The following is a 17,625-nucleotide window of genomic DNA, read 5'->3' as shown; positions in this document are numbered from 1 at the left end:
AAGCCACGCAGGCACGGCGGAGAACATGCAAACTCCACACAGGCGGGGCCGGGGACTGAACCCCGTTCCTTAGAACTGTGAGGCAAACACTAACCGTACGGCCACTGTGCCGCCTAAATTGGTTTGTGTTGGTAGTAAATACATTTCGAAGTAGTGTGAAGAATCATAAGCGGTATTTTTAGATGGTGGTGGTACACTTATGCAATCGTTTTTCAATGTATGTCAATCATATGGTTGTGGTAATGCTCAAATTAAGTGTTTTTCCCAGGGGAAGAGCGTTAGAAGCCCTCACTGAGCTGGCTGAGATATTTACAAATCATTTTAAATTTACATACATCTGGAAATCGGCGGCACGGTGGAAGCTGGTTAGAGCGTCTGCCTCACAGTTCTGAGGTCCGGGGTTCAATCCCCGGCCCCGCCTGTGTGGGGTTTGCATGTTCTCCCCGTGCCTGCGTGGCTTTTTCTCCGGGCAATCATGGCCCTTCAACGCGTCCCTATTGAAGGACCCAGATTTTGACTCTCTTGTGAGGAAGGAATGGGATGAGTTTCTGAAATTTAACGACTCCCCGACCGTATCCCCATCTCTGTTGTGGGAAACCAGGAAAGCTGTTTTGAGGGGGTCGAACCATATCATATTCTTCGTATAAGAAAAAACAAGAACAAAAATTGGAAAGTGGAATTGAGGAAAAAATAAAACACCTCACAGAAGAATATGCAATTCATCCGATAGATATGCTTAGAAACCAACTTCAAAAGGCAAAACATCAGTTAGACGGTATCTTATCAAAAAGAACACATTTTCGACAACAACAGTGAAGATACACTAACTTTGAGTAAAATAATACATCGGGAAAATTCCTTGTGAACCAACTTCAGCGCAATAAAGAAAAGTCATTAATTACAGCTATTCAAGATTCAAACGGCAACTGTGCACCGTCACAGCTAGAAATAAATTACAATTTTTATAGCAGCTCATACGCATCTTCGAACAACCCAGATCAAAAAGAAATGGAAACTTTTATTAAGCATCTAAACATCCCTCAATTAAATACACAAATTAAAGACAGCCTTGATGTTCCTTTAACCATCACAGAATTACATAACGCATTAAAAAATATGCAACCGGGACGGGTGCCTGGCCCGGACGGAATACCTGTTGAATTCATTAAACATTTTCGGCCAATACTAGCGCCTCTATTTTTCCGTACAGTCAATGAGATAAAGGATAAATGTAGAATTAGTAGCCATATGAACACAGCTTCAATTAAGTTATTACTAGAGCCAGGTAAAGACCCCACTTTCCCGGCGAATTATCGACCCTGATCACTGATTAATGTAGGTATCACGATTATCTCGAAAGCCCCCGCCCGCAGCGAGACTTGAAAAGGTACTTCCGTTGATAATCCACTTTGAACAGACAGGCTTCATTAAAGGTAGAAGTTCCACGAATAATGTCAGACGTCTGTTGAATTTCATAAACATGTCATAGCGTAAAAATCTAAACGCAATTATCATGTCACTTGACGCAGAGAAAGCGTTGACGTTAACTGGGCTTTCCTGCTTGCAGTATTTCACAAATTTGGCTTTGGAGCTTCAATAATACATTGGACAGCAACATTATACAATTCGCCGAAAGCGAGAGTCACCACAAAGAGGATCACTTCACAAAATTTTACAGAACAAAGGGGAACCAGACAAGGATGTCCACGCTCATCAATGCTATTTGCAATATTTATTGAACCTCTTGCTGCCGCTATACGTCAGAATGCTAATATTAAAGGTATTTGCACACTGGTGACAGAACACAAAATCAATCTATGTGCTGATGATATTCTTCTTTACTTACAGGAACCCAAGTATTCTCTTCAGGCACGCTTCAATCTCAAAACATTTTCACAAATATCAGACTACTCTATTAACTGGACAAAATCAACAATACTCCCAATAACAGCAAACTCATGGAATCCTAAAGATCAAATCCCAGATTACCCCATTCCGATAGGAAACATTAAGTATTTAGGTATCAATATTTCCTCAAAACTCACAGAGCTAGATCTAAGTTACACACCACTTCTGGAAACAATCTCATCTGACTTAAGACGCTGGAATAACTTGCCTATATCATTACTGGGAAGAATAGCTACAATAAAAATGAAAACCTTACCTCAAATAAATTATTTATCTTCAATGATTCCATTGAAGACCACATTTAAATGGTTTCAAACCTTAGATTCTGCTGTAATACATTTTTATTCAAAAAATAAGAAAAATAGAATCAGTCTACTTCCCATGGGCTCACCACCTGTGGGAGGGGCAATAGGGGTCGGGTGCAGTGCGAGCTTGGCGGTGGCCAAAGGCGGGGACCTTGGTCATCCGATCCCCGGCTGCAGAAGCTGGCTCTAGGGACGTGGAATGTCACCTCTCTGGCAGGGAAGGAACCCAAGGTGGTGTGTGAGGTTGAGAAGTTCCGACTAGATCTAGTCCGACTCGCCTCCACGCACAGATTGGGCTCTGGTACCAGTCCTCTCGAGAGGTGTTGGACTCTCTTCCACTCTGGAGTTGCCCACGGTGAGAGGTGCAGAGCAGGTGTGGGTATACTTATTGCTCCCCGGCCCGGCCCCTGTACGTTGGGGTTCACCCCGGTGGACGAGAGGGGAGCCTCCCTCCGCCTTCGGGTGGGGGGAGCGGTCCTGACTGTTGTTTGTGCCTATGTACCAAACAGCAGTTCAGAGTACACACCCTTTTTGGAGTCCTTGGAGGGGGTGCTGGAGAACGCTCCCGCTGGGGTCTCCATCGTTCTGCTGGGGGGCTTCAATGCTCACGTAGGCAGTGAGACCAGGAAAGGCGTGATTGGGAGGAACAACCCCCCCGATCAGAACCCGAGCAGTGTTCTGTTATTGGACTTCTGTGCTCATCACGGATTGCCCATGTTCAAGCATAAGGGTGTCCACACGTGCACTTGGCACCAGGACACCCTCGGTCGCAGTTCGATGATCGACTTTGTGGTCGTGTCATCAGACCTGCGGCCGCATGTCTTACAGCTCCAACCTCTTCATCAAGTTTGCAGACGACACAACTGTGGTGGGTTCATCAGCAACGAGGATGAGACATACTCCAGGAGTGAGGTGAGCCGCCTGGCCGGGTGGTGCACGGACAACAACCTCTCCCTAAATGTGGAAAAAACCAAGGAGATTGTTGTGGACTTCAGGACAGCGCACTCCCAGCATGCTCCGCTGAACAGCAACGGTGCTGCGGTGGAGAGAGTGCGCAGCACCAATTTCCCGGCAGTGCACATCACCGAGGACCTCTCCTGGACCGGCAACACCTCATCACTGGCCAAGAAAACTCCCCAGCGTCTCTACTTCCTGGGCAAGCTGAGAAGAGCCAGAGTCCCAGCCCCCATCATGTGCTAGAGCATCCTGACCAACTGCATCAACCTGCACCGCATCCTGCCGCAAGACTTTCCACCGCATCGTGAGGGCAGCTGAGAAGATCATTGGAACCTCTCTTCCCTCCCTGCAGGACATTTACAGCACCCGCGAATCCCTCCGCATAGCGGGGGATGCCACCCATCCATCACTCAGCCTCTTCAGTCTGCTGCCATCAGGGAGGAGACTGCGGAGTGTGCGGGCCAGGACTAGCCGACTCAAAGAGAGTTTTATTCCTCAGGCTGTCAGGAATCTGAACCCTCTGCCCGCTCTGCACCATCTGCCTTCTGTCCTCTGCCCACCTGGACTCTGACGCCCCACAAACATACACACACGCACATAATACTTTTGATACTGTATATACACCATAGTTTTATTTAGCTTTTTATATTGATGTTATTATTTGTGCTGTCTTTTGTCGCACACGCAGGCCCTTAAGCACCCTAATTTCAATCCTCTGTATTTGTTACGCATATTGAAGAATTGACAATAAAAGCACCTTGAAACTTGACAAGCAGTACAGAAAATGGATGGATGGATGGCGACTACCAAAACACTGCACATTTCTCTGGCGGAGGAAACTTCAACGCGGTGAGAAGGGTATAAACCTTTTGTATTGGACATTATCGACGAATCAATGTCCAATCAGCACTGTCAAGGGCACTTGCGTAACTTGGCAGAAGAACAGAAGAAAGAAGATGACCTCCCCAGTAAGATGGCGGGTTTTAAACCCTTCCTCGGTACTTCAGCATCAGTTTTCATAATTGTTGTGATAAAAATGTATGCTAAAATGTGTGTTCATGCTCCACAACCACAATACACTTATTTAATAAACCACCAACCTAACAATAACCATATGCAGCTCGGACAGGAGAGCGAGACAGAACGACGGCAGCTTCAGCTCTGATAAGCTACATTGATCGAAGAGGAGGAGGCGCTCTTTTGGGACAAACTGCTCCCCATATTTGGTAAACGCCCACCCTTCATTTGCATAATGTACGACCCCAAACATTGTCCTGATAAGCTGATGTCAGGGAGAAACGGGCAGGCCATCTTGAATTTTACCCTTTACATCTGCTGACACAAGACTGCGCAATAACTTGATTTGGCTCCAAAAGCAAACTGTCCCGACTTTCATTTTTCCTGTCCAAGACTCGCTGGGAAGCCAGACGGTTTGCTCTTTGTTGACATCCTTCAGACCAGAAAATCCACCACACATTTTACATAGAAGCCTCTCTGCATCTGCTATGAATATATCAGACTAAAATATCCCAGGCAGGATGATCCAGACATAGCAAGTCATTAACTATTATTGGTACCATCCGTGCTTCAGGCACCTTGTTGCGCAGCTATAGGTCTTTGGGAAGATGTTTTTTGTTTTTTTTGTAATACTTTATTGATGCTCGCACGGGGAGAACATGCTAACTCCACACAGGCGGGGCCGGGGATTGAACCCCAGTCCTCAGAACTGTGAGGCAGACGCTCTAAACTGTCACCCACCGTGCCGCATCGTTTATTCAGTAATTGTAAAATAATTAAATACTGAAAAATACAGCAAGATGTTCGAGGAGCTGACAGGCTTAATCAGCACTGTTTCATCTCCTCTAGTAGCGTCTTAGGTGAAAATTACTTTTTTAACAAACAAAAAAAGTAGGTGATTGCAGGTTTAACCGTGAGAGCGACTTCAACAAAGACTGTCCTTCTTCATAAGACACAGACTGTCCAGTGTCAACATACAAATCATCAGTGTGTTTTATCAGGCTTGGGTCCCTTCCTGGAGCCATCACCTTATCATGGTGGAGGGGTTTGTCTGTCCCAATGATCCTAGGATCTAAGTCGTCTGGTGCGTCATGCCCCTGTTAGGGTCACCCATGGCAAACAGATCCTAGGTGAGGGACCAGGCAAAGCACGCTCAAAGACCCCTTATGAAGAGTACGAATATTGGATCTCGTTTTCCCTTGCCCAGACACGTGAGGCTCGAAGGCGAGCACCTGGTGGCTGGGCCTGCACCCATGGGGCCCGCCGGGCACAACCCGAAAGGGTAATGTGGCTCCCACTTCCCATGGGCTCTCCACTGGAGGGAGGGGCCATAGGAGTCGGGTGCAGTATGAGCTGGGCGGTGGCCGTAGGCGGGGACCTTGGCAATCCGATCCCCAGCTACAGAAGCTGGCTCTAGGGATGTGGAATGTCACCTCTCTACCAGGGAAGGAGCCCGAGCTGGTGTGTGAGATTGAGGAGTTCCGACTAGATATAGTCAGGCTTGCCTCCACACGGCTTGGGCTCTGCTACTTGTCCTCTTGAGAGAGGTTGGACTCTTTTCCACTCTGGAGTTGCCCAAAGTGAGAGGCGCCAAGCAGGTGTGGGTATACTAGCTATATTACCCCCAGCTCTGAGCCTGTACATTGGAGCTCACCCCGGTGGACGAGAGGGTAGCCTCTCTCCGCCTTCAGGTGGGGGGCATGTCCTGACTGTTGTCTGTGCCTATGCACCAAAAAGCAGTTCAGAGTACCCATCCTTTTTGGAGTCCTTGGAGGGGATGCTGGGGAGCGCTCCCGCTGGGGACTCCATCGTTCTGCTGGGAGACTTCAATGCTCACGTGGGCAATGACAGTGAGACCTGGAAGGGCGGGATTGGGAGGAATGGCCCCCTCCCCAATCCGAACCCGAGTGGTGTTCTCTTATTAGACTTCTGCGCTCATCACGGATTGTCCATAAGAAACACTATGTTCAAGCACAATGGTGGCCACACGTGCACTTGGCACCAGGAAACCCTAGGTCACAGTTCGATGATTGACTTTGTGGTTGTGTCATCGGACTTGCGGCTGCATTTCTTGGACACTCGGGTGAAGAGAGGGGCGGAGCTGTCAACTGATAACCACATGGTGTTGAGTTGGCTAGGATGGTGGGGGAAGATTCCAGTCCAACCTGGCAGGCCCAAACGTATTGTGAGGGTCTGCTAAGAACGTCTGTCAGAATCCCCTGTCAGAAGGAGTTCAACTGCCACTTCGGGACGAACTTCACCTACGTACCGGGGGAGGCAGGGGACATTGAGTCCGAGTGGACCATGTTCTCTGGTGAGGTGTTCTGGGCATGTCCCACCGGGATGAGATCCCGGGTCCGACCCAGGACACGCTGGAGATACTATGTCTCCCGGTTGTTCTGGGAACGCCTTGGGATCCTCCCGGAAGAGCTGGATGATGTGGCTGGGTAGAGGGAAATCTGGGCGTCCCTGCTAAAGCTACTGCCCCCGCCACCTCGGATAAGCGGAAGAAATGGATGGATGGTGTGTCTGGGTGTTCAAACAGTGTTGTCCATGTTGACCTGGGGAGGGAGGGTTGATACCTTCTTGATGGGAACCTCAACTGTCATCATTTAGCAGAACTACAGCTCTCCAATTGCAGCTAGTTTGTACACATTTGTCCACAGTGGGACTCGAATAGTTATTCTGTGGTTCCAAAGCCCAAGTCCTTACATATAGGTTACTTTAAGGTTGACGTCAAATTAGCCCTTGCTCTTTGGTACACTTACTTTTTAAAGTAGCCTATGTATTTAAGAGCTTATGCAAATGTGAAAGTAAAGTATCACATTGTCAGTAACCAAGCAGACTGATCGCTGAGGCGATAGACAAACAGACATCTGGGGATTTTTCTAGGTTCTAACTGGAGCCACACAGACAACACATGAAGCAAGGTTGCACTCAACTCACAGATTTCTTTTGAATGGCGAGTGCCAAATAGTGTCTGTCTGGGCCATGCAGACATCATTTGTGGAATCCCAAAAAATCCATCACTTTCCAGCCATTCAATCATTGAGATATCAGTTACAGATGCAAACTTTTACTGGTGTCCTTTATTGAAAAAACATCACCCTCTACAAAGTGATTAGCATTTGAATTAGATTTAACAGATCAATGGAAATACAGTAAGAAGGTTCAAGGCACGGCAGATCTGTTACATATTCAAGAGCCTTGTGACTTGATGTAAGCCATATTTAGAAGCAATTCATGTTTTCAAAAGTGTCCCATCAACTCAACTACAAAACCCTCTAATGCCATAATTGGAAGACTACTAAAACAAGTCATATTATTGAAACGAGTGAAAGACAATTTGTTAGATAGATACAACTCTACATTAAAATCAATAGAAAAGTGCACCACTCCTGAGACAGGACACAGCGGCTCAGAATCAGTACTCGATGGTCACAGCCTTTGTCTTCAGGTATTCATTGAGTGCCTCTTGGCCTGATGGAGTATCACAGACAGTTTTTTATTCATGACAGAATTCATACAGGGTTAGAAATTAGTCAAATACAAAGTACATGTGCAGTTAGTAATTTGATGCTCACTGAAGTCAGTACTACAAGTACAACCCCAATTCCAATGAAGTTGGGACGATGTGTTAAACATAAATAAAAACAGAAGACAATGATTTGCAAATCATGTTCAACCTATATTGAATTGAATACACTACAAAGACAAGAGATTTAATGTTCAAACTGATAAACTGAAACTGATCATTAACATCGAATTTTATGGCTGAAACACATTCCAAAAAAGCTGGGACAGGGTCATGTTTCCCACGGTGTTACATCACCTTTTCTTTGAACAACATTCAATAAACGTTTGGGAACTGAGGACACTCATTGTTGAAGCTTTGTAGGTGAAATTCTTTCCCATTCTTGCTTGATGTACAGCTTCAGCGGTTCAACAGTCCGGGGTCTCCGTTGTCATATTTTACACTTCATAATGCGCCACACATTTTCAATGGGAGACAGGTCTGTACTGCAGGCAGGCCAGTCTAGTACCCGTACTCTTTTACTATGAAGCCACGCTGTTGTAACACATGCAGAATGTAGTTTGGCATTGTTTTGCTGAAATAAGCAGGGACGTCCATGAAAAAGGCGTTGCTTGGATGGCAGCATATGTTTCTCCAAAACCTGTATGTACCTTTCAGCTTTAATGGTGCCTTCACGGATGTGTAAGTTACCCATGCCATTGGCACTAACACAGCCCCATACCATCACAGATGCTGGTTTTTGAACTTTGCGTCCATAGCAGTCCGGATGGTTATTTTCCTCTTTGGCCCGGAGGACACGACGTCCACAATTTCCAAAAACAATTTGAAATGTGTACTCATCGGACCACAGAACACTTTTCCACTTTGCATCAGTCCATCTTAGATGATCTCTGGCCCAGAGAAGCCGGCGGCGTTTCTGGGTTGATAAATGGCTTTTGCTTTGCATAGTGGAGTTTCAAGTTGCATTTACGGATGTAGCGCCGAACTGTATTCACTGACACTGGTTTTATGAAGTGTTCCTGAGCCCATGTGGTGATATCCTTTACACATTGATGTCGGTGTTTGATGCAGTGCCGCCTGAGGGATCGAAGGTCACGGGCATTCAATGTTGGTTTTCGGCCTTGCCGCTTACATGCAGTGATTTCTCCAGATTCTCTGAACCTTTTGATGATATTATGGACCGTAGATGATGAAATCCCTAAATTCCTTGCAATTGTACGTTGAGGAACATTGTCCTTAAACTGTTGGACTATTTTCTCACGCACTTGTTCACAAAGAGGTGAACCTCACCCCGTCTTTGCTTGGGAATGACTGAGCAATTCAGGGAAGCTCCTTTTCTACCCAATCATGGCCCCCACCTGTTCCCATTTAGCCTGTTCAACTGTGGGATGTTCCAAACACGTGTTTGATGAGCATTCCTCAACCCACCTGTCCCAGCTTTTTTGGAACGTGTTACAGGCATAAAATTGTAAGTTAATGATTATCTGCTAAAAACAATAACGTTTATCAGTTTGAACATTAAATATCTTGTCTTTGTTGTGTATTCAATTAAATACAGGTTGAACATGATTTGCAAATCATTATGTTCTGTTTTTATTTATCTTTAACTCAACGTCCCAACTTCATTGGAATTGGGCTTGTATTGGGGTTGTATATAGTGACAAGACTTGTGACTTGTTGTTGTGCGCAACAGTTGTATGAACTCAAAATCTTTGTGCAGCTTTTTGTTAAATTCCTTTCCCAGATTTTGGTTGAATCCCAGTTTGAATGACCGAATGGGGATTTGATTTGTGTGTATTTGGGCAGTAAAACAGAGGGCAGTATTTGTAATACCTCATTTATATTTGTACAATAGAGTCCTCCTCAAAAAAATAAAGGTATTGCAATGTTTTCAAGAATTCTTACCCAGGTCTTTGCCGAAGCCAGACTGTTTGAAGCCTCCAAATGGTGAAGCCACATCTGTCTTATTGTAGGTGTTCACAAAGACGGTCCCAGCATTGAGTTTTTCACTGACATAAAGAGCTTTGTTAATGTCCCGTGTAAAAACACCTGAAGCAAGGCCATACTCTGTACTGTTCGCTCTTCTCAGGACATCATCCACTTCACTAAATCAGGGACACAAAATGGATGAGGAAGGAACTATGATGAAAACAACACAAATTTCTTGGAGTGAAGTAATCTGTGATTACAACCTACCCGCTCCGAAATTTTGAAATGATCATGACAGGGCCAAATGACTCTTCTTGAGCGATATACATGTGGTCTTGCACATCGCTGAATACAGTGGGTTCAAAGAAGAAACCTGTCAACAATTCAATTGGAGAAAAAAAATATTCTATTATTAGCAGGAGAAATTAAATTGGGCTCATAACTCTTTGACCGCCACTCGTATATACCGTACATATGCATCAACATTAATGGTTAACTCGAGACACCCGAGGCTAAAAAGCAGTGCAGTCAGTGGCATACCTGGCCGCTGTATCTGTTTGCCACCGTAGACCAGGGTGGCTCCCTCATTGACCCCAGTCTCACAATATTTCACTAACTTGTCCAAATGGGCTTTGTGGTTTTGAGGACCATGATCTGTGGAGCGGTCCAATGGATCACCAATCTTCATTTTCTTTATCTCTTCAACCTAACAGACAAGTATTTTTGATGTGATTTTATTTGTATTTTGTTCCACCTAGTGTTATGACTCAAACAACTGTTTCTTATTCAGATGACGAGGAGCCCGAAACAGCTAACCTCGTACATGACTGTATTAACCATAGAGAGTAAACTATTACTTTGAAAACAATCAGATAAAAAAAAAATAAGAACACACAAATATAGCACAAATCTGACAAAAGTACATTTCAAGTCATTTTATATTTATTCTACAACAAAAGTTATCTCAAGTCACGTTTCATATACCATGTCACATATATATATTTCAAAGCTGTTTTTGCGCTAAATAAATACATTTGCCTTGCTTTACCAGCGGGTCCATGAAAAAGGCAGGAAGAGAAACGGTCACATGCTCCCACAGAATGCGTGAACGACTTCTTTTGTCCTTTTTCCGCCTGTTCAGAACCCTGACTTAAACCCAATTGAGCATCTCTGGAGAGACCTGAAAATTGACTGTCCAACAACTTTCACCATCCAACCTGACAGAACTCGAGAGGATCTGCAAGGAGGAATGGCAGAGGATCCCCAACACCAGTTGTGAAAAACTTGTTGCATCATTCCCAAAAAGACTCATGGGTGTATTAGCTCAGAAGGGTGCTGAGCCAAGGGTCTGAATACTTTTGGCTGTGTGACATTTCATTATTATTATTTTTTAATACATCTGCAAAAATGTCAACAATTCCATTTTTTTCTGTCAATGTGGGGTGCTGTGCGTACATTAAGGAGGGAAAAAATGAACTTAAATGATTTTAGCAAATGGCTGCAATATAACAAAGAGTGAAAAAATTAAGGGGATCTGAATACTTTCCGGTACCCACTGTCGTTTGATTGTAACGTTAAACGTAAGTCGAACTACACCGAAAGTAAAAACAGGCGTTCGCTTCCGGCGTATTCTTTTCCAAAATTAATCACGTTTTTATACAAAACCAATATACGCTACAAAGTCGCACTGGACTATAAGTCACATTTGTTGGGGTAATTTATTTAATAAATTCAGAGACCAAGAACAGACATTAAATCTTGAAAGGAAAGCTACAGTAATAACAATAGAATACAGAACAACAGGCTGAATAGGTGTCTGGTATGTTAACGTAACATACTGTATTAACAGTTACTCAGACAGCTATAACATAAACAAGATAACATAAGTTTACCAAACTCTGGATCTCACTCCAGATCACCAAATCCATTGAATTCTTCATCCTCTGTGTCACTTCTGACCAACTCCGCCAAGTCTGGAGGTAGACAGCGTGCCGTTTCCTCTTCTACGTGGCTGTCGTCAGACTCAGCATCAGTTCGAGTTAGAATTATTCCGGCCTTTTTGAATACCGAAAGGATGGTTTCGGTTGTCACTGAAGTCCATTCTTTGTCAGTCCATCCAGTGACTTTCTCGGTAAGTATGGCGCATTCTCCCGGTTAGCGTGAGGCTGCGTTCTCCAGCCATCATTCACTGCTCCCACAGGTGACGCAAGACTGCCTAAAAGCTCCGGTTCACCGAGATGTCGGGTGGCTGGACTACTTTGGCAAAGCCTCCAGGGATGATGGCTGGGATGGAGTTGAAAACCTTTATCTTTGAACGCTGGCGTGATGTGCGCTCGCATACTGTCCATCACAAGCAGGGCTTTGTGTGTTCTAAAGAAGCCATCCGGACGCTTAAAGTAGCACTTTGTAAGCCAAAAGTTCATCATGTCTTCTCCTTTTTTTATCCTGTTCGGCTGTTAGGTCAAGCAGAAAGGATGATGTGGATCGCCTTTATGCCAGAACAGTTTGACTGTGTCACAGTGGACTTTTTAAGCTGCCGCTGTGGTTCCTTAGTATTTTAATGGGTATTCATTGAGAATCAGAGTCGATCAGTTGAACAGAACAAGATTTCTAGAGCGGAGTGGGAAAGGAAGACAACGAAAGACAAAGCACTAACTGTAAACAAGATGAGGAAAGTAAATCATTATATACCTAGAAGAATGACACATTAGATATGACTGTTGTATGGGGCAGTCGTGCTTACACCCTGTGAGGGAAGGACAGGACAAGTTCATCATTTCTTGATCCATCCACCCTCTCTCTTTCACGGCCACGACAACTGAGGGGGATTGGATTTTTGGCATGGTTTCCTGTTTAAAAGTGACCATTGGTCAATTCTGATCCATCTCCACAACATGCCAGCACCACCGTAAAGTGTGATTTCTCATGACGAGTTGTCCCTATAGTCACACTCTTTTGCACTTTCTCTGCGACACTTCGACCAAAAGGGATGTTAAACGTGAAGGGGACCTCGTCCATGGGGACCTCGTCCATGTCCGGTGTCACGTTGTGCTCAAAACTTACTTTTTAAGAAACTCACAGAAACTGTCGACCTTGGCTTGGAAGTCTGCTGGCAGTTTTTGGGACAACTTTTTTCCATGCTCTGTAGTGCTGCGAGTCGTGGCCCTGGTTGCGGTCCCAGCGGAACCGCGAAACACACACATTGGCGACAAGAGTTGATCCGCTAAGACATCTTGTATTAATGAGGAAACGCACCTACAATTATCTAATTAGTTTACCGATGTTAATGTTAAATGTATAAAGCGACGGAGAAATGTTAGGGATTATGTCACAACACAGAATGAACTAATTTCAAGATCTGAAATGGCCAATAAAAACAGAAAAATATTGTACTTAATATTTTCCTGGAGGATGCATTTGGGATGAGTCTTAGAAGTTTGCAATAGTGAAAAATGAAGTGATACAGACAATGTTTTCAGTCAATTGTTTTCCAGAATGAAAGTGCTTAAAGAGGAGGATGCTACGGTATTCATGAGGCAGAGCTTGAAGCAGGCATCAGGTGCAGGTGGAGATTTGCATGTCTGATTCCCGTTTCTGACTGCATATTTCACTACTTACAGCTTGTCGTCTGCAGAGTATGATGTTCTTTTGGTTTGCATTTGTGTTCCGTCTTTCTTGGTTGTCTTTAAAAGTGAATGTTTACATTTAGAATTTTCAGTGGTATCGGAGTAGGAGTCGGAGACACTGCCACAGAAGCCAAGACCGCTCTCTCGCGGCTGTCAGTGCGAAAATATTGAGCATGTGAAATTATATATTTTAATATTTACAGTGGCTGAAATAGGTATTTAACACGCCACCATTTTTCTCACTAAATATACTTTCAAAGGCGCTATTGACCTGAAAATTGCGCCAGATGTTGGGAACAACCCAAGTAATCCATACATACAAAGAAAGTAGAACAAATAAGATCAGAAATTCAGTTGTGTGTAAAAATGTGAAATGACCCAGGGAAAAAGTATTGAACACATGAAGAAAGGGAGGTGCAAAAAGGCATGGAAAGCCAAGACAACATCGAAAATCTATCAATAATCAATCAGCAATCAAGCCCTTTGTCGGTGCAAATGAATATCAGCTGGTTCAGTCCTAATTGAGGGCCTGCAAAAAGGTTTCATTGCCAAGGTGTGAGTCAAGACACATAACATGATGGGTAAGAGCAAAGAGCTGTCTCAAGACCATCGCAAACTAATTGTTGCAAAACATAACGATTATGGTTATGGTTACAGGCGCATATCTAACCTTCTGAACGTTCCAGTGAGCAAGGTTGGGGCCATAATACGTAAGTGGAAAGCCAATCATACCACCATAAATTTACCTTGATCAGGTACTCCTCGCAAGATTTCTGACAGAGGAGTGCAAAGAATAATCAGAAGAGTTGTCCAAGAGCCAAGGACCACCTGTGGAGAGCTTCAAAAAGACCTTGAATTAGTAGTTACTGTTGTCATTAGGAAAACAGTGAGTAATGTACTCCGCCACCAAGGCCTGTATTCACGCAAGACCCAATTGCTGAAGAAAACAAAAGCATTTCAAAGCTCATTTAAAGTTTGCTGAACAACATTTGGACAAACCAGTTCAATACTGGGAGAATATAGTCTGGTCTGATGAGAGCAAAATTTAACTCCTTGGATGCCATAATGCACAACACCTTTGGAGGAAAAATGGCACTGCACATCACCCTGAAAACACCATACCAACAGTGAGGCTCAGAGGTGGGAACATGATGGTGTGGGGCTGCTTTTCAGAAAATGGTACTAGTAAACTTCACATTAGCAAGGCTGAATGGGCAAATGTACCGAGACATTCTTGACAAAAACCTGCTGCCATCTATGAGGATTATGAAAATAAAACGAGGGTGGACATTTCAGCAGGATAATGATCCAAAACATACTGCCACAGAAACTCTCAATTGGTTTCAAAGGAAAAAAAATAAAGCTGCTAGAATGGCCCAGCCAAGCACCTGACTGGAATCCAATCGGAAATCTCTGGAAAGAACTTAAACTCAAGGTCCATTAAAGAAGCCCATGGAACCTTCAAGATTTGAAGACTGCTTATTTGGAGGAATGGGCCAAAATCACACCAGAGCAATGCATGGGATTAGTTTCTCCATACAGGAGGTGTCCTGAACCTGTCATTGCAAACAAAGGCTTTTGTACAAAATATGAAATAAATACCGGTTCGCATGTTCAATACTGTGTCAGTTCACGCCTTTTTGCACCTCCCTTTCTTCATGTGTTCAATACTTTTTCCCTGGGTCATTTCACATTTTTACACACAACTTAATTTCTGAGCTTATTTGTTGTACTTTCTTTGTATGAATGGATTACTTGGGTCGTTCCCAACATCTGGTGAAATTTCCATGTCAATAGCACCTTTGGAAATATATTCAATGAGATAAATGATGACGTGTTAAATACTCATTTCAGCCGCTGTAAGTCGCTCCGGAGTACCAGCCAAACCATGGAAAAAAGTGAGACATATAGTTAGTCTGCTGTCTGCAGCTGGGTCGGCATTGCAAATGAGAATGTTCTCGGTTGCCTTACCTGGATAAATAAAGGGTAAATAATAAAATACCTAAGTAAAATAAATGTGCAGCAGATCTAAAACCCCACTCCTCACACATTAAAGAGAACTAACTGAATGCCCAAAAAGAACAAAAGACATACCACTTTCGTCACAAACTGGTCATGTATACTCTCTTCCAGAAACAACCTGCCAGCAGCTATGCAGTTCTCTCCCTTGTTGAAGAACACTGAACTCATGCCCTGAAATACACATCACCCAGTAGGTTTATTGCTGTATGGTGCGCTGCAAAAAATGACAAATGTACATACCATGCGCACAGCCTTGTCCATGTCACAGTCTCTGAAGATGATGAGAGGGGATTTTCCTCCGAGCTCCAATGAGACTTTTTTAACATTACTGATTGCACAGCTTTTGAAGAATGGCAATCAAGAGGTTGTAAAATTTCTTCTTCGTGATTTGATGAGTTTTCAAATTTGGACGGACCACTTACCTTTTCATGATGTGTTTACCAATTGCCGTGGAACCTGTGAATCCCAGTTTTCGGACGTCAGGATGGTCAGATAGGCGCTGACCCACCAGATTGCCTACAATATAGGTAGGTGACTTTTATTCCAAAAAAGTTTAAAATACCAGTTGTTCAGTTTGATTTGGAAGAGGATTAGTAACAAAAGATTAAACAAACCTGTAGGAATCATATGGAGGTGCCAAGACGTAATAATTTGAAGAGACGACAATACATTTATTTAGTTTTAAAGGCATTTCCATTGAATTTAATGGTGAAAGACTCTAATAACACACATAGACCTATATGTAGATTAGAGCGACATACTAAACATTCTGATCCACTACCCACGAATGCATTGCTTTTGCATTGCAAAGCTATTATGCTTTCTACTGAAGTAGTACTGTGTGCTGAATTTAAGCCGGTTCGTTCTACCAATGACAAGTCGGGAAATAACTACCAGATTCCTGCTGTATTCATCTTTTGCCCACAGCAACTCAAAATATAATACGGGTTCTAGATGACGCAATCTTATTAACGTTACTACTTTGAATAGTCTGCCGGCAAATAGCACCGATCAGCCAGCCCACTTTAATGAAAATCGGCCTAATGAATATTAGACCACTTTCCTCAAAAGCTTTGCTCGTCAATGATCTTATGATCTTATCTTACAATGATTGTTTTTTGCGAGACTTGGTTAAAACGAAATGAGTTCTTACCACCTCATGAGGCATCTCCCCCAAACATTGTGAGTTCACGTTGCGCGTCCTACTCAGAAGAGAAGGGGTGTCGCCTTCATCTCCGAATCCGTTTTCAACATTAGCACTAGCCCTAACATCGACTTTAAAAAAATTCAAGGCTCTCGTTATGCGATCTACAACACAATTGCCGTTCTATCTTGCAGGTATCTACAATAATCAGACAATAATTGATACTTTTGGTTTTGTGCAATTAATACATGAACCGACACATAATAACGATAATGGTTTAGATTTGGTTTTAACCCGGGGCATTGCGACCTCAAATGTAATGGTACCTCCCTATACCACTGCCAACCATTACTGTCATAAAATTTGAACTCTTGGCCCATTGCCATTGTTCCATTCAATGCCATTGATTTTCATGTGGATCTGTGTAACGCTCTCGACACCGGCATAGTTTACTGAAGTACAAACAAGCTGTAAATGGTTTGTTTATGTGTGTCCTGCGACTGGCTGGCGACCAGTTCACGCCCAGAGTCAACTGGGATAGGCTCCAGCTTGCCCGTGACCCTAGAGAGGATAAGCCGTACGGAAAATGGTTGGATGGAATTTGTCTGAATAAAAATAACCCCAAAATACTTATTTAACACAGTAGCAATGCTCACCCAAAACCAGCCTAATTCCTACGGCTCCTCCTTTTCAGCTGATAATGTCATGCAATTTTTTACTAAAAAAAAAAAGGACACGGTGCCTCGAGCTCATTCTCGGTGATCAATTCTTTGATCACCGAGAATGATACCAGCACCATTGCTATCCTCTCTCATTTTGACGAAGTATCCCTTGACAGTCTCGCAAAATCCGAGCAGAACAGACAACATGCTTCCTTGTTGTTTTCGTGGGAAACTCAAAGAGCTGTTTTTAATCTTAGGACCTTCAATCTTAAATATCAGAAATGTATCACTCTCCTCCAACGCTGTACCTGCAGGCTTTAAGACAGCCGTTATTCGACCTTACCCAAAAGACCCAACCTCAACCCTGAGAGTCTTTGCAATTATAAGGCGGTGTCAAATCTCCCATTTATTTCCAAAATACTTTAAAAATGTGTATATGCTGCCGCTTGGCGAGATCATACGCAAATATAAGATTAGCTTTCACTGTAATGCCGATGATACTATACGTGCCATTAAAAAC

General features: G+C 43.6%; 1 protein-coding gene across 2 annotated transcripts in view; it reads right to left on the bottom strand.

The window, feature by feature from the left end:
- Positions 1-7,247: 7,247 nt before the first annotated feature.
- The window catches only part of aldh1l1 (aldehyde dehydrogenase 1 family, member L1), a 48,979-nt gene continuing 38,601 nt past the window's right edge, over positions 7,248-17,625 (bottom strand). For both annotated transcript variants that reach the window (XM_061688361.1, XM_061688362.1), the window contains 7 exons: positions 15,722-15,815; positions 15,540-15,639; positions 15,372-15,470; positions 10,192-10,357; positions 9,919-10,024; positions 9,628-9,827; positions 7,248-7,667 (listed from right to left, as the gene is read on the bottom strand). In XM_061688361.1, the coding sequence (XP_061544345.1) occupies positions 7,612-7,667; positions 9,628-9,827; positions 9,919-10,024; positions 10,192-10,357; positions 15,372-15,470; positions 15,540-15,639; positions 15,722-15,815 (821 nt within the window). In that variant the 3' untranslated portion in view covers positions 7,248-7,611. The remainder of the gene's footprint in view (positions 7,668-9,627; positions 9,828-9,918; positions 10,025-10,191; positions 10,358-15,371; positions 15,471-15,539; positions 15,640-15,721; positions 15,816-17,625) is intronic.

The sequence above is a fragment of the Phycodurus eques genome, chromosome 10 (genome assembly GCF_024500275.1).
Source record: "Phycodurus eques isolate BA_2022a chromosome 10, UOR_Pequ_1.1, whole genome shotgun sequence".
Classification (NCBI taxonomy): Eukaryota; Metazoa; Chordata; class Actinopteri; order Syngnathiformes; family Syngnathidae; genus Phycodurus; species Phycodurus eques.
This window is presented reverse-complemented; position numbering and strand designations above follow the sequence as displayed.